The sequence below is a fragment of the Erythranthe guttata genome, chromosome 6 (assembly GCF_056151865.1).
Source record: "Erythranthe guttata isolate IM_541 chromosome 6, IM_541, whole genome shotgun sequence".
NCBI classification, from domain to species: Eukaryota; Viridiplantae; Streptophyta; class Magnoliopsida; order Lamiales; family Phrymaceae; genus Erythranthe; species Erythranthe guttata.
The window spans coordinates 4,156,120-4,177,107 of record NC_142538.1 but is presented as its reverse complement, the minus strand read 5'-3'; the positions used below and the strand labels follow the sequence as shown (position 1 = coordinate 4,177,107).

Sequence of the window (20,988 nt, the reverse complement as noted above, 5' to 3'; positions counted from 1 at the left end):
GTTCTCAAATCCCCATCATCTCTTCTCTTCTTTTCTGGATTCGAAACTCACTCGACTCGATGGCGGCGGCGGTGAATTCATGACGACATCTCTTCTTTCTCGAATTGGGAATCCGACGGATGTGGGGCAAGGAGAGGACGAAGCCGGCTCCAGATCTCGACAACGACAAGGTGCCGCCGCCGAATTTAGGACGGACGGCGGCCTTCCGGTCTTACTCCCTTCTTTTCTGAGGGATGATCAGATCTGCTGGTATTTTTTTTTTTTGTTCTTTCGATTTTTGGAAGCATTCCTGGAATCCTCGTCGGAAGATCGCCTCTACCACCGTTGTAATGGAATAGATTGACCTCGAGGAGGAGGTATTGTTTGGGAGGCTGGTTTGTTGAAATTGTGTTCGTGTTACTCAAAAAGATATAGTTGTTTTCGTTACGGTTGTAGTTGGTTTCAATAATAGTCGTTTTTGTTGGAACTTTGGTGTGTTTTTTTGCTTTTGCTTTTGTGGATTTCAATAATTTGTAGTTGATTCAATATAGTTGTTTTCGTATGACAATATAGTTGTTTTTGCACAACAATATACTGTTTTCATTACTTTTTAGTTGGTTTGAATAAATAGTTGTTTTAACAAATAGTTGTTTTGGAGATGTTTTGATTAAATAATTAGTTAATCTTACAATGGAATCACATAATATATAATTAATTTAATAAATTGTGAAACTGATGTATCATTGTTTTAATAATAGTCGTTTTATTGGCATATAGTTGTTTTAACTGAAAACTAAAATAATATAGAAAATGAATATTTAAAGAAAAATATTAAACTTTTATTTTTTATTTTTTAAAGAAGAAATAAATAAATAAAAACAAAAATTAAAATTAAAACATAAAAAATAAAAAAAATATCAAACTAGTGGATAATGGGTAGTGAATAGTGGAAGGGTAAATTTGAGAATACAAAAAAAATGGGTTTCTCACTAATAAAGGAAAATGAGCTAGACACATCTTTATTAAAATAATGTTAGAGGGGGTTCTCACTAATAGTCCCTTAATTTTAATATCGCTTGTTATTTCTTGCATTAAACGTGTAACGACTTTTCTATGAAATCGTGGTGTTTAACATATCAACTGTTTTAACTGCTACCGTTTTGCCGGTGTGTCGTTATTATTCGACACTCTTTCCCTACAGTTAAAACAGTTTCAAAGCTTTGAGACTGCAATAAATCTTAATAACACTATCTATAATGATGATTAGACTATTTAATTATTTAGGGCAAATTACGGCCACCTCTTAGGTATAGCCAAATTACGAAAAAATTCCCTCTTGTTTGAATAATTACAGTGACCCCCTCCTTTTAAATATTTTTACGTAAAATTTATGTAATTCAGTTATTTACTGAACTAAATCGTATATTCAGTTCGGTAAACGTTATGAAATGTTGGCGTACCGAAATTTCGGTTCGGTTTTACCGATTTAACATCCATGTATTTACCCATGGGGGGTATTTTCGCAAGATAATACATAGCCGAGAAGGGTGACTGTAATTACCCAAACAAGAGGGGGGTTTTTTGTAATTTGATCATAACTTATGGGTGACCGTAATTTGCCCAATTATTTATAATAAGTTAATAACGATTAATCATTTCAAAAAAAAAAAAAAAGTTAATAACGATTAATTTAGTTATGGGCTGAAGCCCCATTAAACTCAATAAATTGGGCCTCTTCTTATATTTGGGGCCTTTTGAGCTTCAGTTATTATATTTTTTATTAAAATAATAAATAAATAACTAAATAGCACCAATATATTTCACGTGCTTGTACTTCATATGCAGTAGTAGTAGTACATCTTTATCTAACGTAGTACTATAGGTTAAAAGGTATATTTGTACTACTAACAATACGACCCATAAAACAAATAAAAAAGTACTTTTAGGTCCACTAATGAAATGAAATATGCCTTCCTTCTAAGGTATGCCAAAATCATTTGGCCACCTTTCAAAAAAAATATGTTCTAACTACTTCAGGTAATTGAATTTCATAATTTTTATTTATTTATTTATTACTATTTTTTTTATAAATGTTGTACTAATGTTTGTGTGTGTAGTGTAGACACTCCACTTGTCTTTTCCATGTAGTACAATTTGTCAAAATATTAATCGAGCCATATTTGCGATGCACGAATATTTTGAAAGAGATTTCGTTATTCTGAATCAGATACGCACTATTATTTTAACACCTTTCGTATAATGAAACTGACGTTCTGATACGATTATGTACAAACGAAGTGCTGTATGTGTAAGATGCGCACTGACACTTTCGAACGTTCTCTTGTGTTCAGTATTTTTTTATATTTATATTTTTGTAATAAAGTATTTCGAATGGAAGAGAAGATAATGAAAGTGTAGTTTGGACCATTTGTAGATAAATATATTTGAAATTAATTATTAAAAAAAATATTTTCTTAATATGACAAAGATTGTAATTTAGTGTAGGTCAAATTTACTTGTTAATGGTTGATGTACATTGTGTGGCTAAATAGCATTAAATTTTTATTTTATTTTATCCATGTAATTTCATTTATTTCCTCCTTTAATCATAATATATAAATATAAAATGTAATAGATTTTTGAAAAAAATCGCGTAAGCGTGACGTCATAATTAGTTTTGTGGGGTCAGGGAAAAAAAGGAAAAAGAAAAAAGGAAATGAAATAAAATTGGCTGTGAAATGTCAATCTGATTTATTTGAATTATTTTAATTTCTGTTCCTCCGTTGAAGAATTTTGGAGCTCTATAAATATCGTCCTCATCCAACGCTAAGCTCTCATCCCAATCCATCATCATAAAATCTGCTCTGACTTTTTGCGCAACACCATTGTTGTTTATCCTGTGATCAACTTCTAGAAGAATCAATCAATCAACCAATCATGTCTCAGGTGATGATAATTTTTTTTTTATTTCTCCGTTTTAAAATTAGTAGAATGAATGATTTTTTTTTTTTTTTTTTTTTTTTTGTTGTTGGAATTGTTTTACGTAATTTCGTTATGTTCGTTAGATTTGATTTGTGATTGTTGCTGGTTTGGCTTGAAACAAGGAAAAAAATAAGTGGGGGTTCAATTTATCTGAGCTGAAAGGGTGGAGAAATGAATCAATTAGGGTTAGAAATCGTGTTGATTTGCTGGTTTATGCATACAGAACTTCTGTTGTTTGGGAATTTAATTCATTTATTGCCTTGACACTTTTATTTTGGGATGATTTTTTTTTTCTTTTTTCGTTTGATGATTGGATTGTAGCTATCTTTGCTAGTTGAAGCAGCAGATAAATGTTATGAAGGACCGAAACCATTTGTTTGTAGCTTTTTTTCTGGTGATTTTTGGTCATTCTCCTGAACACAATGAAGGGAAGAATTATTTAGCTATAATTGACATAACAAGAACTTCGAGGATTTATTTATAAGTTGCTTATACGTTCGATCCACTTCGATTTTTGATGATCTTATAACTTTTTTTATCAAAATGGCAGACTGTTGAGCTGAAGGTTGGCATGTCATGCCAAGGCTGTGTGGGAGCTGTTAAGAGGGTTCTTGGAAAGATGGAAGGTTTGACATCTTTTTCTAGCTCTGTCAATAGTACGAAGGACTCAATTTTTTAATTTTTTTTTATGTATAATTATAAATGCTCATGTTCAAGAAAAATGTACTTTTATTAATTCCCCATCAGTCCTATGAATCTAAAATGCACGTGTCCTCGTTTCCAAGATAGACTTCTCTAATTGGGTTCTTGATTACGGAAACAATAGAGTTGAGTTTTGTGAGGTGGGGTTTTGTTGGTACAATAAGTAGCTGCTTACATTCTGCATCTGCGTTTTTTTATGCTTCAAGTCTTTTACATTCAGAAATATTGCTACGATTGTGTCTGTATTGTAACATAAAGACTCAATTTAAATGTGGCTATACGTTTATCATATTTTACAGGTGTGGAATCATTTGATATTGATATCGAGAAGCAAAAAGTGACTGTTGTTGGCAAGGTCCAGCCAGAAGCAGTTCTGCAGACTGTTTCGAAGACTGGGAAAGCAACTTCCTACTGGGCCCCACCAGCTGAGGCACCGGCTGCCGCCGCACCACCACCAGCGGCCGAAGCAGAATCGAAACCTACCGAGACTGTTGCTGTTGCATGATAGACTTGTTTTAGTCTCTGCATGCAACTCTAATCAAATAGATTTAAATACAATATTGGAGCGATTTGGTGTGTAGTATTTGGGAAACTTGTCTTCGAATGTAATTCATAATAATTCGTTGCACCTGGTTCTGTTGTACCTTGTTACGAACTTATGTACTTTTTTTTTCATGTCTGCAAAGACAAATGTATCTCTTCTTATTCAAGAATTTCTATAATAGTAATATTAATATTCTGCCGTTCTCCAGGAAAATAACAAAAAGAAAATGATTTTTTTCTCTTTTTTGCTCAATAATGTTTAAATTTGTATCGATACACGGATGTTGGTTTAGTTAGAACATCACAAACGAGATGTTTCTGACCACTAATGTATCAATCTAGATGATTCGTCAGCGCGATTAATAATTTGGGACGAAACTTCCGAAGTCAGAGAAGTAATGAAGGAGAGGACTTCAAGAAAGGAAACCAGGTAAAGCTAGAACTATTTGCTCTTTTTTTTCGTATCCTTATATATAAAAATGATTTATTGTCAAAGATGGGAAAGAAACATTTATCAGATTATACTTTTCGTAGAACTACACTGAGTGATGTGTCTGCATGTGTGGTTGTGAGTTTTATTTAATTTTCTATTTTTTATTATCTTTAGAAGCTCGTAAAAATTGTGGCCGTTTGAAACTTTGTTTGTTCAGGTTCTTCTGTTGGAACTCTTGTCTCGTATTCGTCAGCATAATCTCTCTGGCGATGTTTTACACAGGAAATTACCCGCCTAAAGACAGATCACAGAATTCATATACATAAGCTAAAGTAACACATGTTAGCCAATTTGCTAACGAAAATCCATGTAAGTAATCTAACTTGCATGATGTAATTTTTTTTACCCGAACATCTTCAAGATTAACACCACTCCTCTGAAGAAAGGCCAGAAATATGGTCAGATTCTCGTCTGTTGGTCGGTAGTGGCCACTATATGCTGATACAGACTGAAAGAAGGTACCATATTAAATTTATTTCGGTAACTTGTACTAAGATTTTATTGCATGTAGTAATTAAATTCAGATTTTTTCAGTTAAATCTACATTTTTTTTTTACCTTGAGCTTTCCACGTTCTGCCACGAGTCTTCCAGCTGCTAGTGTCACACCACCAGCAAGGAAGCTGGAATGATGAAATTTTCCCTTCTTTTTCTGGCAAAAAATAAAAAAAAAAAAAAGAAAAAAACATGGATTAGTTTGTGTATCGAGAAAAATAGTCGTTATTTGCTGAGAATATTCCTTTGTGATACTGATCTCACCTCTCCAGCGTATAACTTGTCAGATGTGCTCATCACAAAGATCCATTTAGAGCCTGTAACTTCCTCATTTGTGTCGAGAAGATATCCACTTTGCTTGTTCATTAATTTACCGTCAACTATTATGTATTCATATCGGCCTCTCTCTTGCTTGATTCAGCCAAAAGGGAAAGAAGCAAAAAAAAAAAAGAATATTCATGAATCACCATTTTTATTGAGTTGACTTTGACTATTTTCGAATAACTTGACTATCATGCTTTATAGAGCTACAGCACATAATCTGTTGATTGATGCTTACAGGTCCAAGATAGGCGATGCATTCTTGCCGAAGTTTGGATCTTGTGCATTCATCAAGGTCAACCACTTTGCCTTCTCCAACATCCAACCTACACAAAGGGGTAAATAATTCTTCTGAATTGATTCTTATTATCTATTTCTTTTTTTCATTTCGTATTTCGCGTATTGAAATAAGAATAACATTTCTTGCTTGCGTATATTATAGACTCACCAGTAGAAAAACGGCTGCTGTGTGTCACGTCTGCACCACTCACCGAAATACATGCTCAAATTATGACCGTAACGATGCCTCGGATCAATCTGTACAGCCATAATAGAATATGTTTTCTAAATTCCAAGGAATGAAAAAATTCAAAAAGAGAGAGAGCAAAGTAAAGCTTCCTTTTTCTTACAGCTTCAATCCAGTGTTGGAAAGCCAATTTCCGAGCCTTTGCATCCTTAACTAACCCCTTCCCGACCTGTAATAAATTATTATAAATTAATCCCACTTATAGATGTCATCAGAAAGTTATAAGAAGCCAACTTTTTACTGCTCAAAGAATTGAAATTAAAGATTTTGCATGCATGCCTTTGAAGCATTCCAGCTGATCCTGCTCCACCTTGAAGAAGGTTTTTCGGGTTCGAAGAAGTTGAAGAAAGCGGTGGTGCTGCGGTTTAGACGAGCGTACTCTATTGCTTTCCACCTTTACATTTATTAGTCACTCACTCCTCAGAGATTATAAAATTTATAGAACTGCCACAATATATATTTTGGAAGACAAGAAAAGTACAACTGGCAATTAGAAGAACCTACCAGAGCTCTTCAGCTGCAACTGCAGAATCTGCTAATCTGCGACGTGTACGATAACTACGGTACACCTTTTGCAGCTTCACAGCAGCCATTGTGGATTCAAAGAAGCCTTTTTGTTGAGTTGACTGAAGATCGGATTCCGGAAAAGGTTGAAGAAGATCCATTTGTTTCATCCTAAATTGACAGGTAATAACGAAGAACATAAACTTTTTTTTTATGCTGAGTTGTTACTTATAGAAACACTGATTGGTTAGATATGGAAATCCCAATATTAAATTGTCAGTTACAACACAGCTCATATATAAATTCATATATAATCTTGTTCCTTTTTATTTTATTTTATTTTTTTAATTTTGGGACCAAGAGAGCGATGTGTCTTAAAAGAACACCTCAACTGCATGACATATAATTGGCATTTATTTATGTCCATTAAGTACTTCCACCCTGTTTATCCCATGCTACTGCACCTACCGAAGTCCAACGTGTATATCACCATCTTCGTTCGTTTACACATAAAAATATTTACACACAGATAGGTAACTTCATTTACTACAACATGTATGTACAACTGTCTTTGCAGTTAAAGAAAGCAGACAAAAAATATGATATTGAGCAACATAAAACTTTGATAGAAATTTTTTGGAAACAATTGCATTGACAGAATCATTGACTTTTTCTTTGTAGGATACGATGACTCACTCGTATTATGGGAGGAGTTGGTACCTGCAGGCAACAACCTAAATGCTCGGATTTGTTGGCCAATTCTTCTGCAAAGATTATCACAATTTATGTATGTATGTATATTATTATTATTATTCACAATCGAACCGAGTATATATAAAGTTATCAAAGGTAATGCCGTTTTTTTTCTTTCTTGTGTATAAAACTATATTATTAATTTTAATATTTGTGTTTTATGTTTGTAGAAAACGTCTTTTGTGGACGCTGTTAGGCAACAACGACACTAGGGAAAGTTCGCCATCCAACGAAAAGAAAATTGTTCGAATGGTTTATGGTACTTAGCATTTTTTCAGCAAGTTTGGTTTTTATTTTGGTATACCAAACTTTCAAAACTGTTTAGCCTGATCAGGCTGGTGATCTCCCTCCATATATTATTAGGCGGTTTACAGAATTATTCTTTGTGTTGTAAATAATACGGAAAACAGGTTTTCTTATTCTAATCATTCTGAGGTTTCTCAACCTCTTCTATCATTATGTGTGTAGGAGCTAACGTCCTCGTAACTCCCGCACGTAACTTCTCTCTGTCACTTCCGATGATTACCAGCTATATAAATGAGAAAGAAAAAAATAACAATTATTGCTATTTTTGCATCCTATTTTTTTTCTGTTTCTATTGTTGTTTATATTATACTCTACTACATTAACTCACAATTATCAGACCAAAAAAGCTAGATAAAATAGGTCATTTTACAACAGTTTGTCAACTGTGATCCATCGTTTTTCATATTGAAGCGTACGAAATTTAAAAGTTCTTCGAATTTATTTTAGATTTTTATCAAACTTAAAAAAATTGTTTTAGCTCGATTTGAATTTTGACGATAATGTGCTGTTTAATGCACACGAGCTTATGATGACGGAATGAAGAATACTTAAATAAATAAATAAAAGCTCGAATATATATCGGATTATTAAACAAAATATTGAAAACAAAATGTATATTCGTGTTGCATGATTGCAAGCAATACATGTCCCGAATTAATATTATGGATGACATCTAAAAATTAGACTCAGCCAAATATAATCGGGTCGAGCCATCGGATTTCAATTAGGCCCCGCTCAATTGCCGGTCCTAAATAGTTAATACTATTTCTTAACAATTTTGATTTTAGTGCAAGTTTATATTAAATATTAATGGTTTAAATTATTTGATTAAATGATTTTATAATAATATTTGCAAGTATGATAAAGAGTTGGTAATTTTGTTAAGAAAAAGTATGAAGTGACAATATTATTGTTGTCAGTTCAAACTTCAAAGAAAATGTTGTGTTTCTTCACATTTATTTATTAGTTTTTATTTATTTATTTATAAATATTTACTTATCAGTTAAAACTTAATAAAGCGAAGGAGCCAAAATGGATGTTTCTTCTTCCCAAATTTGAAACCCTAATTTTAACTACTACAAATTCAGGAGTTGCAGAAGAATCTGACGTGCTTGTTCTTTCTCGAGAATCGATTCCCCAAAATCTTAAGGTATACTGCTTTTGTTTCGAGAATATAATTTATTTTTATATGGATTTTTCTCAAAATCCCTAAAACCTCAAACCCTAATTACTTTTTTTTTTCTCTGTGCGATTTGGATTGGGCATTGTGCGATTTCAATCGGTTCTTGTGCAATTTTGTGTGGGTATTTGCCATTTCAGTTTCCTATTGCAATTAGTGTGGGTATTCAGCGATTTCAGTTGGTTATTGTGCGATTTTGTATGGATGTTGATTTTAAAATGTTGATCTTTACACGTTCACAATTGTTTTTTGTTTTTATTATGTGGACATATATTTTATTTATGCCTTTTTATAACGATTAGGTCATCTGTGGCACGGGGCATCCATAAAATTACGATCCTGAGCATGGTAGCAGTTGTACAATGTAAATCCTTTTGTCTAATAGGATAACCGTGGAAGGTCAAATTATATCTCGTTCGTCGTTTGTGAAATTCTCTTGTTACTAAAAATAGTTGAAGTCACGTCATTTTTTTTCCCTGATACCGGAAATAATGTTTGTTTGTTTGTTTTTAATGTGAAATTGCTATATCCTCTGTCATAATCTATATTTGGTTTCGAACTCATGTGTTTTTCTCTGTCTAATACTGAAAATTGTGTTGATTCAGATATTCTACGATGGACGTTGATTTGGATATATTTGATGACATTCTTCCCAATCAACCAGCTGGTAAAAAGATGAGTTTTGTTGTTTTCCCGTTTTCCCAGATTTTTATGGTTTTGCAATTTTAATTAAAGCCCAAACTTCCACGTATTTCCAGCTAGGAAAGTAAAATTCCAGCCAAAGTCAAAGCCAAAGCCAAAGTTTCAGCCGAAGTCAAAATCCCAGCCACCAAGAAAGGAGCCTGCAGCAGCTTCAGTTTCTTCATCCCAAGCCGTACAAACCATTGGTTCCGCACAGAGTGAATTAAGCGATCCTGTGCCGACAACAAAGCTATCAGACCACGGTTAGTATTTACCTGACTGAGTGCATCAGCGTCTTATTTATTTGATATAAGTTGTGTGTTTTTATAGTTGCAATTTTTTGTCCATTTAATAGTTATCACAATTAGAAGAATAAATGAATAAATAATTTATGTTGGTTCCTTCCAAGTGATTTCAGGTTCAGAGGTTGTGGCTAACGACAATGGAGGCCCGCATTCTACTGCGGAAAAGTCAGTGGGAGAGGTGAGTACTTCAGTTCAATTTTACCATTTGTCGGTTTAGTCTGCTGACGTTTATATTTCCTTCTTTTTAGAATGCTGACATACTTACCGGGTTTGAATCTCTTGGTGGTGTTCTTCCTCAAACTAATAGTGACAAGGGTTAGAAAAAACTCCTTTCGGTTGCCCTCTGTTTGTCAGTTTGTTGCTTGACTTCAGCTTATATTAGTGGTAAATAAGACAACTTAAACCCAATTACTGTAAACTATGTCACAGAGTGTACAGTTCCTTCTTCAGAGGCAGTGGATCTTAATCCTACAACTGCCAGCGAGCCTATTGTTTCAAGTTGTGATGGACGTGATCATATACTTGAAAGAGGATTGGGAAGCGAGGTAAAGAGCCAAAAACTTTAGTGTCTGAGCATTTTTCTCAACCACTAAAAACACTTCCAATTCAGTTGAATTTGGGATCTATGTTTATCATTTGCAGGAAAAGGATTCCTTGGATTCTATGAACACAACCGAGTTAACAACTAAATCTGGTATGTTGAATTCTGAATTGACTGCTTTATGAACTTTCTTTGTATTTCAAACTTTAAGATATATCCCTATGGTCCTCGTTATCTAGGACAGAGAACAGAAAAAAATCAGCCAGAGCCAAACATACAAATGCATAAGGAGATATGTGAAGCCAACGAATCTGTTTCTGACTCATTTGGTCCTCAATCTGTTCCACCTGAAACCGGTTATGCGGAACAGGATTCGATTCCTATATCTGAACAAGATGATGTTCTTGATCTTTCATCCCTAGGAATTACTCATACTTTGCCCGAAGAGGGGAATCTTATGGAGATGTCTCAGTTGGATTCTGATATCAATCTAGAGGGTTTTGCCGAAGTTCCTACAAAACTTGTAAGCTACTTTTGCACAGGTTGATCTATTGCATATATTCTTGAACTAATATTATGGTTTTCTGAAAATTAATCAATTGCTATCTTACACTTATTAGACTTCTCGCCGGGCAAAGACTGGAAGTAATATAAGTCACAGTGAACCAGATCCTTCGCCACAGCAGCAAAATGCTTCCACATCCAATCAGGAGAATGAAACTGATAGATTATTACGGCCAAGAAAAGGCAAAACGAATTTCTGTGAACTAGTAGATGAGGATGAGGATGAAGTCCTTGCTAGTGGGGATTTTTCTGAAGAGTTTCATCCCAATTCTGCTACGGAGGAGGGAAACATTAATAATGAGGAATTTCAAGTGGAAAATGAACAGCAAATGAAAAAGGGGAAGCGGAAGTCTGACAAAACTGACGATGGAAAACCACCCAGAAAAAGAAAGACGGCCAAGGAGGCAACAAATCAGGATGCAGGTGCCAAGCGTAAAAGATTCCCTCATTCTACTCGACGAAGACAAGGTACGTGTAACTTTTGAGGTTTAAGAATTGCAGCTTGTTTTGCTTTCTTATTTAATGAACTGACAGAAAACCTTTCCATATAGTGGACAAGGTTCTGCTTGAAACTCCTGAAGATGACATTGACTACCAAAGTGTGCCTCTTAGGGATTTAATATTGCTTGCAGAGCACAGAGAAAAGCAGACGGTATGTATAATATGCTTTAGACTTGTTTTATTTTTAGCCTGGATCTCGCCACTGCCATTGGATGTATTTAGAAATTTCAAGGGAATATTTCCAGATACTACTAGTGGATTGATATGTTTATTTTCCGAATTCTGATCATATCATTCACATTTTTCAGAAAAAAGAAGAGGCAGCAGTACGAGCACAAGCACAAGCAGCGAAACAAAGGTAATAATTTCTTATATATTGACCAAAAATAGATGCTAAATGAAGCACGTGAAGAAATGAGAACTGGGTATGCCTTGGTGAAGGAGAATGTTGAGTTTTATCTTGTATAATGTACTAAGATCTATTCCTGAACCTGTAGAAACTTTATCTGTATTTTAGCTGGACAAACATGCATATAAACTTTTACATCCTCTTAATTTTCCTTGAAAATGTTAAGAGGCTCTCATTGATGGTGTAATGTGAAGGGTAAGAAAGAGTGGGCAATTAGTTTTGTCAAGATATCTTGAGCTCGGTAGATACTGCACTGAATAACATTTCTGAGTTCAATATCAGAAGAAACTGCTGATTAGGGTGCAATAATGTTCTTGTATCCTTGTGGATTTCATATAGTTAGTAGGAAGTTCAAGTGATGATCCAAATAAAACATGTGGCCCATGATCACGGATTCCAAAAAGATGATGAAGTATGTTGCATTGTTGTTCAATACTGAATGATATACAGTTCTGTTTATTTGTGCTTTGCAGTAATGGCCTTTACGATGAAGAAGATACTTCTAACCAAGATGGAGATACAGCTGAAGACACCACCCTCTACTTCAATTATCAAACCTACATGGACAAAACACCCAAGTCAAGATGGTCCAAACAGGAAACTGAATTGTTCTATGAGGTGTGTCTTCCTCGTACTTGTATATTTTTGTAATAGCAAGAACATCGAAAATCATTCTGCATCTTGCAATAAGAGTGCAATTTTTTTTTTTCGTTCTTAATTTCTGGTATTTCCCTTTGGTGTGAAATTATTCCGAAATTTTCTTTAGCGAGTTTTGGTTCGTAGTGAAGAACACATCGGTAAAGTCTTAATTTCTGTTTCTACTTATCTGGTAGGCTATGGGGCAGTTTGGGACAGACCTTTCTATGATACAACAGCTTTTTCCTGGTCGTACTCGCCGACAAATAAAGCTAAAATACAAAAAAGAAGAAAGGCAGCAACCATTGAGGCTTCGTGAAGCTTTGACTAACCGTTCCAAAGGTAGACTTTGCCCTCATCTAAATGACGTGTTTGCCCGCAAGCAATGACGATTATTATTATTATTATTTTTGTTGGAAGAGTAAATATCTCTAGGATATTCTGAGAAATTGGGAAATTAACCGCTCTGTTTTTTGTCTTTTTAAAATGTTTGGAACTCCTCATTTTTGCAGATCTTTCCCATTTTAAAAGGGTGATAGAGAGCTTAAAGCAAAATGCAGCTGAAGAAAATGAGAACGCTGATAAAGACGACTTAACGGATTTGTGGGGCAATGAAGAAGAGGCAGATGAGGGGACCTCCAATGCTGATAAAGATGACATGTCAGATTTGAAAGGCAATGACGTGGCAGATGAGGGGATCTCGAATGCTGATGTATTTCTTTCATTTGCTGTTCTACTAAATTTAAATCTCTCAAAGCAACAATTTACTATTATAATTAGGGTAGATTACGGAAACTGCCATTGAGGTTTGCTTTTTTGATGACATTATGAAGGATGAAGAAGCAAAAGATGAGCACATTGAGGAAGAAAAGAATGAGAACTCTACTGAAGTCCAAAACCCTTTGGAGCCAGATGATGAAGATGATGATTTGTTCCTATGGAGCCAGTATAAGAGCGACACCTGACTAGTGCTAATCAAGGTACACATATTCAATATTGAAGAAACTGATTTAACGTAATGTTTTCTTTATCCATAATTTCCAGATATGCTTCTTATCGTGTTTATTGTTCTTGAGTATAGAAAAAAAAAAAAACTGGAAGATGTTGAAATTCAATTCAGGCTAAGCTGGCTTTGCATTTGGAGTGGACTTGTTTTACTTTTTATTCGGAGACGAATTCGAAAGATATATGTCGTCATCCACACTGAAAGTTTGACGATGTTTGTTGGTTTGAATTGCAGATTCGAAACACGCAAATGCAGACTAAGCTGATTGTTGTGCAATTTTTAGAAGTGCAATTTCTGAAGCTTTGTCCGAGTTGGGAGGCTACTATCTTGTAGTTTAGGCTTACTGCAAGTTCTTTTCGGAAATAGTATAAATTTACAGCAACCTTCGTAGCACATATGATCCCGATAGTTTTTTATCACACATATCAAAAAAATTATTTTCATTATAGCTATCATTTTTGGGATTTTGTTCATAGGAATTTTACATGTACTGGGGCAATACTTGGAATAATTTTAATAAGATATATTGCCTATTGGCATTTTTATGACTTCTTAAATCTTCCTTATATTTTTTTGAAATTAATTATTAAAATATATAATAACAAAAACAATTTTCTAATCAACTAAATTTGAAATTTATCAAAGAATGAATCCCATTCAAACAATTCCAAATGCTACATATATACATGTATATATGTATGTATGTATACATCACAAAAATAATCCATAATCAAGAAAAAGAGCAAATTCAAGAGATGACAGTACTTAATGAACAAGGGTCACAACTTCAACAAGTTCCCTTGTTCCTGATGATTATTAAATTATTATTTTTTTTTTTAAAGGAAAAGAAAAATACTATGGCTTCTGTCTGCTACAAAATAACCATGCTCGATTTTTCCTACGACGCTTGTCTGGTTCCCCTCGAAACGAGTTCCCGCTCAATCTGTAGCCCAAGTAGAATAAAAAAATAAGTTACAACAGAACAAGAAAGCAGATTGTTTCCATATCTACAAGTCCAGAAATCTATATATATAGGTGTTCTGTATCTATACATCAATATTGATCTTTGACCTAATAGTAGAGCATCAATCTCTAAATTTTCATCTCGTTTCTAAATAAAACCGTAGGTTATGGCCAAACAAAGCACGTAAGATAACAATAAAAGAGTCGGACAAAATATATTATTCCTCACCTTGATAACGCCGTCGAACTGTTCATGCAGACTCTTGTATTCATTGTGTACAACATTCAACACCTGGAGACACCTGCGTATATTGAAACGATCGTAAGATATAATAACCCTTCGTTAGTTGGTAAAGTCGTGCATTAATTTTACGATCCAATGCTGTAAAACTCATACTTAATTATCGTAAGATAATGAATGTCATCTGAATTAGATTTTGACTTCCGATATAATGAAGTTACCAAAAAAATGAAAGAGCCCGAAAATAAAGAACACGTAGTGCTAATTGAGTAGTTGAGTTAGCCAATTAATTGATTACGACTCTCGTAAAGATTAAATATCATTTATCATTGATCGAATCTCCTAATATTCAGATTATCATTTTGATTTTCATTATTTCTCCGGATTCTTGTTCGTCTTCCTACGGGCTAAAGGTAAAAAAAAATTCTTTCGATTTTACTGAATTCCAGACCAGATATATAAGCTCAGGATATCATATTGATGGAGATTAACGACTTTTACCGACAATAACAAACAAAATCGAATAATTAAAAAAAAAAAGTAGTGCAACTTCGGAAAAAACCGTACCCGTCTTTGGAATTGCTCTCGATAGCATGACGTATTTTGAAACATGCATCTTTAATTCGACAAGCACCGATACTGTAAAACAAATATAATACAAGAGCATGCATAAATATGCGTTAGGATATCTCTCTCGTATTTAAGCATTCAAATTAAAATACACATTTAACGAAGTCCCCGAAAAATTAAATAGAGAAAAACGGGCACGAAAAAACGATCTCTTTATCTATTAAATATATGTTAGGGAAGAGAATAATAAAGTATGAAATAATACCATGAAGAACTTCCTTTAAGCTTGATATGATGCGAATACATTTCATCGTAGTTCACAACTGGTTGAGTCCTAGTAAATAACGAACAAGGAAAAACCAAATTTCACGCGTAAAAAAATACGTAAAATACAAATGCCAGCACACAAGATATATCTATATACACATATATATAGTGAGAATTTAGACATACAATGTTTTTGCCATAGCTCTCACCACCGTGTGAACATCATCGAGAAATACGACAATCAGGTCCAAGAAAAATGTCAGACTACTGATCTCTTTCAACAAGTAGCACTGTCGAAAATTGTGATCTACCAAACCCTACAAGCAAATATTAAATAAATCAGTCGTATAATGCAAAAACCCGAAAATTTGTGTTTCGACCTATTTTCCGTCCAAAGAAATGAAGTAAAAGGCTTAAATATAATATCTCTTGCGAAAGAATCGACTCGAAAACCGTAGACTTGTATATGCATGAACTTACTAATCCGACAAACATATAAACGTCGATATATAAACAAGGTAAACGAGCATATCCATATTCATAAGTGATGTCGTTAATTAACTCGTTTATGTCCCGATTATTACGCTCGATGTTAGATTGTAACCCCCCTTTATCCCACTCAATCAATTGATCAGAATCAACTCAAAATTACTCAAAACAAAAAATTACTTAATTAGTTTAACACAATAAAGCTTAAAATTTAAAACAACCTATCTCAATTTAAAAAACCCAATTCAACAAAATGTATATGAATCGAAATTTTAAAAAAAAAATCCACAATATTAAAATCATAATAGAAAAGTAATTAAGAAAAATTAAAAACACTAATACTTTTCGTTCGAGTTCTTGAATGCGATCGAGCAGCATTCGGTTGAGTGAGTCTGTATCCATCTTCTTCAAATCCATGCTTCAAACAAAACACACACAAAAACACACAGTCAGATGTGGGATTCTCTCTGCATGCCTATATATATGAACCAAAAATACATAGATACAAATACACACACACACATGCATGAGAGAGAGAGAGAGAGAGAGAGAGAGAGAGAGAGAGAGAGAGAGAGGCTCACGCTATGCATTTATCGGTTGGGACAAATTCTGGTGGATTTTGTACTTTCCGGGGCATCTTTCTCGGCTGTACCGATTACCGGAAAGATGAAAAGTACGGCGTCGGAAGTTTGTCCGCTCGCCGGAGCAAAACTCTGAAAGGGTTTTATTTTGTGAATGTGGAGGTGCATAGATTCTGAACTGGATTTTTTCTTGGTTATTATATACATAATTATTATTTTAATTATTTTGTTAATTTTGTTGTAATTATTATTTAATTTTATTTAGGCATCTAAAGTTAATTATGTCTATCGAATTTTAAAAAAGGAAGTTTTCATTTTTACCCCTCTTAACTGCCTACGTGGCTTATTCGAAGAGTTCCCTTAAAAATAAATTATTGCAAAAATTCGAAATTATTCAACTTTGAAGCTTCATATATATTATATAATATAATTAATGATAAATAATTTAGCTTAAAATACATTATTTTTAAAATAAATTTTTTTGTAGACACTAAATTAATTTTATTTTGAAGTTATCTCTTCAATCCTTCCTCAATCCAAATGTAATATTAAATATAAGTGAATATTTTCTTGACAAATTATAGCAAAGTTCTTTACTAACAATTCTCAATTAAAAAAAATTGTATAATTAATGGAACGCATTCACTAGATGTATTATATATATTTTTTGTCATGTTCATAATTAGTTATTAAATTATAATTTTCCTTTATTCAATCTGGTTAGATTCACTTCAAATAACATGCAATTTCCTTTACTATTTGGTCTATACAATTTCATTAAACTACTATTCTCATTTCATATACTATGGAAGTCTTGCAAGTATATGCGGATTGATTTTGAATACATATTTTCTAAACTATTGTTTCGACTTTTTCAAGATTACAAAATTATACGTGATAAGATGACCATTGCATCCCTGAATTATGGGGTGTGTCGTATACACATTTTTCAATTACGAAACATATCAAATATTCTTCTATGTTTTCTAGTCAAACTTACAAAAAATGTAAATACAACAGTTTTACAATGTTTTGCTATGCAATTAAAATCTTAAATCCTTTTTTGTCACAAAATTATGCCGATCTGGTTTTGTAGATACTACACTCGGTGAAATGCATTGGATGATCTTGCACTATTGACCTATAATTCAACATATAATATCTCACACACATTTATGTGTATGTATGCTTAGTAGGTGATTATTTGTATTATGCGGTAGTGCAAAATCACCTGATGTTTTTCACCAGATGTAGCATCTCATAGACCGTGATAAGATGGCCACTGAAAGCTTTTAAAAAAATTAGTTGTCGTTTTTCTTTTCTGTAAAATTTAGGGCTGACAATCGGGTCATGTGAACCGAACTTAAATTGGCTCAGCCACACATACCATCGGATCTCATTATTAAAATTAAAACCACCCATTAAATCAAGGAAAATATACTAACAATGCCAATAGAATTTTTTTCTCAAAAAATAAAATATGATTACACTCAATTAAAAAAAAATCATAATAAACTTCAAAAATAATCTATATTACCATGAAAATGATCATCATTATCAGATGAAACAAGGGCCCTACGATTAAAAGGCGTTGGGATATACGGTGGTTTAGTGCACCTCAAAAGTGACCAATTTACCCCTCGAAAGAATGGGTGGTCCTTAATCGCCGCCGCACCCATGGTGGACCCCATTCTCTTGGTCGGCTCCTTGTTCAGAAGCCGGCTTATCAAGTCCTTAGCACCGGCTGACACAGCCGGCTCCTTAGGGAACTCGACCCCTCGAGCCACAATGTTAGCCAGTGTGAACTCGTGCTCCGCCCCCCTAAACGGCGTCGTCCCGTACAGCAGCTCGTACACCAGCACCCCCAGCGTCCACCAGTCCACGCCGCTGCCGTGCCCCTCGCCGGAGACTATTTCCGGCGCCAGGTACTCGTGCGTCCCCACGAACGACATTGATCGAGCCTCCACCGGCTCCGCCACTATCTTTGGGGTTGTAATTAATCCGCCGCGGCGGTGCTTGACCCGCCGGCGCCGCCGCCGGAGGAGGCGGGGGGCGCCGCGTGGCAAGACGCAGTTCGGCAGGATGCAGGACGAGAGGGAGAACAATCGTGGGCGGCCGCGGCCGTCTGCACTGTTGCGATCGTCCGGCGGCGGCGCCGGCGACGGCGGAGAATAATCGTAGACGATTGTTGGTGTCGATAATGAGTTGTAGTCGCATTTTAAAGAGAGGTCGAAATCGGTAAGCATTATGTGGCCGTCGTGCTTCACAAGCACGTTTTCTGGTTTTAAATCACGGTATATTATTCCCACCATGTGTAGGTATTCAAGCGCCGCCACCACTTCTGCTGCATAAAACCTGATCATTAAAACTTTTTAAATCAATATACGATCGGAATTAACAAAATCTATTAATTTAGTGAAATATTAAATTATCCAAGTAATAATTTAATATATTTTTATCGATTTGGGATCGGAAGAAAATATTGTTTAAGTGATATTCTTAATTTATGGAGGTTCTACTGTATATTCATTATTATATTGCAATAATATTCGTAAGAACGTAAGTATTATATATATTAATTATTATTATTATTATTATTATTGCTAATTTGCTTAACCAATTGTTATATATTAGAAATTTATGTTACAAACTTGTAAAGATTTAATCACAAGTGTATATGAAAACACTTGCTCACCGGACAGCATCTTCATCGAACCTCTTCTCCGGCTGGCGTTGCCGGAGGACGTGAAGGTCGCCGCCTGGACAAAACTCCGTCAACAAACACGACCACTTACGGCAATCCAGCGTCGCGTAGAGTGAGGGCAAAAAGGGATGATCCAACATTTCGAGTATTTCCCTCTCTACCCCTGCCCTACTCTCTTTATTCCTATAAGCCAATTCCTCTTTATCCATCACCTTAGCTGCAAACAACTCACCACCACCACCGCCGCCGCCGCCTCTAAGCTCCACTAGGTACACGGTGCCTATATCGCCGCTCCCCAACCGTTGCACAAAGTTGAAGTCATCAAGCACGAGGTTCGACAAGTCGTCGCCGTGCTTCAAATTCTTGTCGAGCTCACTGCACTCGGAATCGGAACTCGTAATAAATTCAATTTTTATATCGGACGCGAAACTCGTACAATCGAGATTATTCATCTCGATACTGTTTTTGACATCTGCATCGAATTCATCACCAAAATGTGCGTTGAATTCGATGCACGACGACATGGTTGTACAGGTGGTGTCAGAGCTTAAGTTAGTACCAAATTTGGATTCCATAAGTATATTTTTATTTTTATATATTTTACATATATATCTTAATAATTAAAGTTTGTAATAATAATAGAGTACAATTAATGAAGATATATATAGTTGGGAATGTGTTGGGCCGGCAGTTATGAGATTGGGTCATTCTGCCGGCTACTTGAATTCAGTCATGGCCCATACGTGCCCTTAAGTTTTTTGGCTTCTTTTAAATAGTTTAATTAAAGTATATATCAATTTTATTTTTTTTATTATTTTTAAAGTGCCGAATGAACGATATATTATGCATCCAAATTGAACTGAAAAATTCAAGCATGTCGTTAGCGAAATTGGTATCGTAGGGCCTGTTCGATTAAGCTTACTCTAACATCTGATATGAGAGCTGAAAAATTGTTACATCTTATTTATAAAATTGATATTTAAAGTGTTTGAACACTTTTACTCGTTATAAAATCTTAACAAAAAATTTACAATAGAGGTATTTTAAAATTGCCATTAAATGAATTAATTGTTTATTTCATGAGGAAATTGAAATCAACAAACAAGCAAAGGGGAAAAAACAAAATGTAATTAAAAAATAAAAAAAAAATTGAAATATAGTTGAAATATATTAGTATTCCAAATGTTTGTCTCATGGCCAAGTCTTCTAAGTTTTAAATCCAGGTCACGTAACAATAATTATTAATTTGACCAAGTGTAATAAGTCCGGCGAGATCAATTTAAAATTAATTAATATAAAAGAAAATGCATTTCTTGGATGATTTTTTAGTATGATATATTTAAAGTTGGTATCTTATGCTCTTATGCAAATATCTAAACTTTATATTCCTTAAAAGACTAATTGATAAAAATTAAAAAATTAAAAATTAAAAAAAAAATTAAAAAAAATAATGACAATCCTTGTGAAATTGGATCAAAAATTATTAGTGGGTGGATTGGGTCACCGTACAATGTCGAAAAGCCCAATGCAGATGGGTTGCAGCCCAGAAACTACTGTTTCATTGTTTTGGTTTTCTTATTTTGCAATTTTTAGCACTTAAGCCCCTTGAGTTTGAGCTTTATGCACATGACCCCCTGGTACTTTTAATATAAGCACATGACCCCTATGTAGTTTGAACTTTATACACATGACCTTCTTGTTCTTCTAATATAAGCATATAACCCCCCTATGGTATTCAACTTGTTAAA

The 20,988-nt window shown here is 34.3% G+C and overlaps 5 protein-coding genes across 5 annotated transcripts; 2 read left to right on the top strand and 3 right to left on the bottom strand.

Moving 5' to 3' along the window:
* Positions 1 to 1,888: 1,888 nt before the first annotated feature.
* On the top strand, positions 1,889 to 4,402 carry LOC105977749 (copper transport protein ATX1). Its single transcript, XM_088819546.1, has 4 exons — positions 1,889 to 2,016; positions 2,769 to 2,925; positions 3,512 to 3,587; positions 3,963 to 4,402. The coding sequence occupies exons 2-4, from the start codon at positions 2,917 to 2,919 to the stop codon at positions 4,166 to 4,168; spliced, it is 291 nt and encodes a 96-aa protein (XP_088675672.1). The 5' UTR covers positions 1,889 to 2,016; positions 2,769 to 2,916; the 3' UTR covers positions 4,169 to 4,402.
* Positions 3,962 to 7,357, bottom strand: LOC105977325 (IQ domain-containing protein IQM3). The gene is made up of 10 exons (XM_088819545.1): positions 7,240 to 7,357; positions 6,544 to 6,714; positions 6,319 to 6,433; positions 6,143 to 6,208; positions 5,962 to 6,050; positions 5,752 to 5,839; positions 5,457 to 5,603; positions 5,257 to 5,349; positions 5,046 to 5,147; positions 3,962 to 4,933 (listed from the first exon to the last, which is right to left on the bottom strand). The coding sequence occupies exons 2-10, from the start codon at positions 6,711 to 6,713 to the stop codon at positions 4,889 to 4,891; spliced, it is 915 nt and encodes a 304-aa protein (XP_088675671.1). The 5' UTR covers position 6,714; positions 7,240 to 7,357; the 3' UTR covers positions 3,962 to 4,888.
* Positions 7,358 to 8,841: 1,484 nt separating this feature from the next.
* On the top strand, positions 8,842 to 13,967 carry LOC105977785 (Homeodomain-like superfamily protein). The gene is made up of 16 exons (XM_088819544.1): positions 8,842 to 8,902; positions 9,388 to 9,449; positions 9,541 to 9,726; positions 9,873 to 9,946; positions 10,017 to 10,083; positions 10,198 to 10,313; positions 10,411 to 10,462; positions 10,549 to 10,832; positions 10,930 to 11,341; positions 11,425 to 11,525; positions 11,683 to 11,732; positions 12,257 to 12,401; positions 12,617 to 12,761; positions 12,932 to 13,131; positions 13,253 to 13,399; positions 13,660 to 13,967. The coding sequence occupies exons 2-15, from the start codon at positions 9,398 to 9,400 to the stop codon at positions 13,382 to 13,384; spliced, it is 2,016 nt and encodes a 671-aa protein (XP_088675670.1). The 5' UTR covers positions 8,842 to 8,902; positions 9,388 to 9,397; the 3' UTR covers positions 13,385 to 13,399; positions 13,660 to 13,967.
* Positions 13,968 to 14,036: 69 nt separating this feature from the next.
* On the bottom strand, positions 14,037 to 16,714 carry LOC105977786 (histidine-containing phosphotransfer protein 2-like). Its single transcript, XM_013003167.2, has 7 exons — positions 16,537 to 16,714; positions 16,298 to 16,373; positions 15,653 to 15,783; positions 15,465 to 15,533; positions 15,197 to 15,268; positions 14,618 to 14,690; positions 14,037 to 14,368 (listed from the first exon to the last, which is right to left on the bottom strand). Exons 1-7 carry the CDS (start codon positions 16,590 to 16,592, stop codon positions 14,324 to 14,326), a joined length of 522 nt encoding a protein of 173 aa, XP_012858621.1. The 5' UTR covers positions 16,593 to 16,714; the 3' UTR covers positions 14,037 to 14,323.
* A 1,220-nt stretch (positions 16,715 to 17,934) lies between these two features.
* LOC105978016 (serine/threonine-protein kinase AGC1-5) lies at positions 17,935 to 19,844 on the bottom strand. The gene is made up of 2 exons (XM_013003422.2): positions 19,232 to 19,844; positions 17,935 to 18,891 (listed from the first exon to the last, which is right to left on the bottom strand). Exons 1-2 carry the CDS (start codon positions 19,813 to 19,815, stop codon positions 18,054 to 18,056), a joined length of 1,422 nt encoding a protein of 473 aa, XP_012858876.2. The 5' UTR covers positions 19,816 to 19,844; the 3' UTR covers positions 17,935 to 18,053.
* Between the last annotated feature and the right edge of the window lie 1,144 nt (positions 19,845 to 20,988).

Bases quoted from the DNA above. Each gene is read 5' to 3' on its own strand.
- LOC105977325 (XM_088819545.1), bottom strand. From the start codon at position 6,713: ATGAAACAAATGGATCTTCTTCAACCTTTTCCGGAATCCGATCTTCAG. The intron at 6,051-6,142 runs GTAAGAAAAAGG...ATGGCTGTACAG, and splicing joins TCCAACACTGGATTGAAGCT to ATTGATCCGAGGCATCGTTA. The intron at 5,350-5,456 runs GTGAGATCAGTA...ATTTTTTGCCAG, and splicing joins ACAAGTTATACGCTGGAGAG to AAAAAGAAGGGAAAATTTCA.
- LOC105977749 (XM_088819546.1), top strand. The intron at 3,588-3,962 runs GTTTGACATCTT...CATATTTTACAG, and splicing joins GGTTCTTGGAAAGATGGAAG to GTGTGGAATCATTTGATATT.
- LOC105977785 (XM_088819544.1), top strand. From the start codon at position 9,398: ATGGACGTTGATTTGGATATATTTGATGACATTCTTCCCAATCAACCA. The intron at 10,084-10,197 runs GTTAGAAAAAAC...ACTATGTCACAG, and splicing joins TCAAACTAATAGTGACAAGG to AGTGTACAGTTCCTTCTTCA. The intron at 12,762-12,931 runs GTAGACTTTGCC...TCATTTTTGCAG, and splicing joins TTTGACTAACCGTTCCAAAG to ATCTTTCCCATTTTAAAAGG.
- LOC105977786 (XM_013003167.2), bottom strand. From the start codon at position 16,592: ATGCCCCGGAAAGTACAAAATCCACCAGAATTTGTCCCAACCGATAAA. The intron at 16,374-16,536 runs GTGAGCCTCTCT...TTTTGTTTGAAG, and splicing joins CCAACCGATAAATGCATAGC to CATGGATTTGAAGAAGATGG. The intron at 14,369-14,617 runs GTGAGGAATAAT...CTTGGGCTACAG, and splicing joins AGTTCGACGGCGTTATCAAG to ATTGAGCGGGAACTCGTTTC.
- LOC105978016 (XM_013003422.2), bottom strand. From the start codon at position 19,815: ATGGAATCCAAATTTGGTACTAACTTAAGCTCTGACACCACCTGTACA. The intron at 18,892-19,231 runs GTGAGCAAGTGT...TTTAATGATCAG, and splicing joins TTCGATGAAGATGCTGTCCG to GTTTTATGCAGCAGAAGTGG.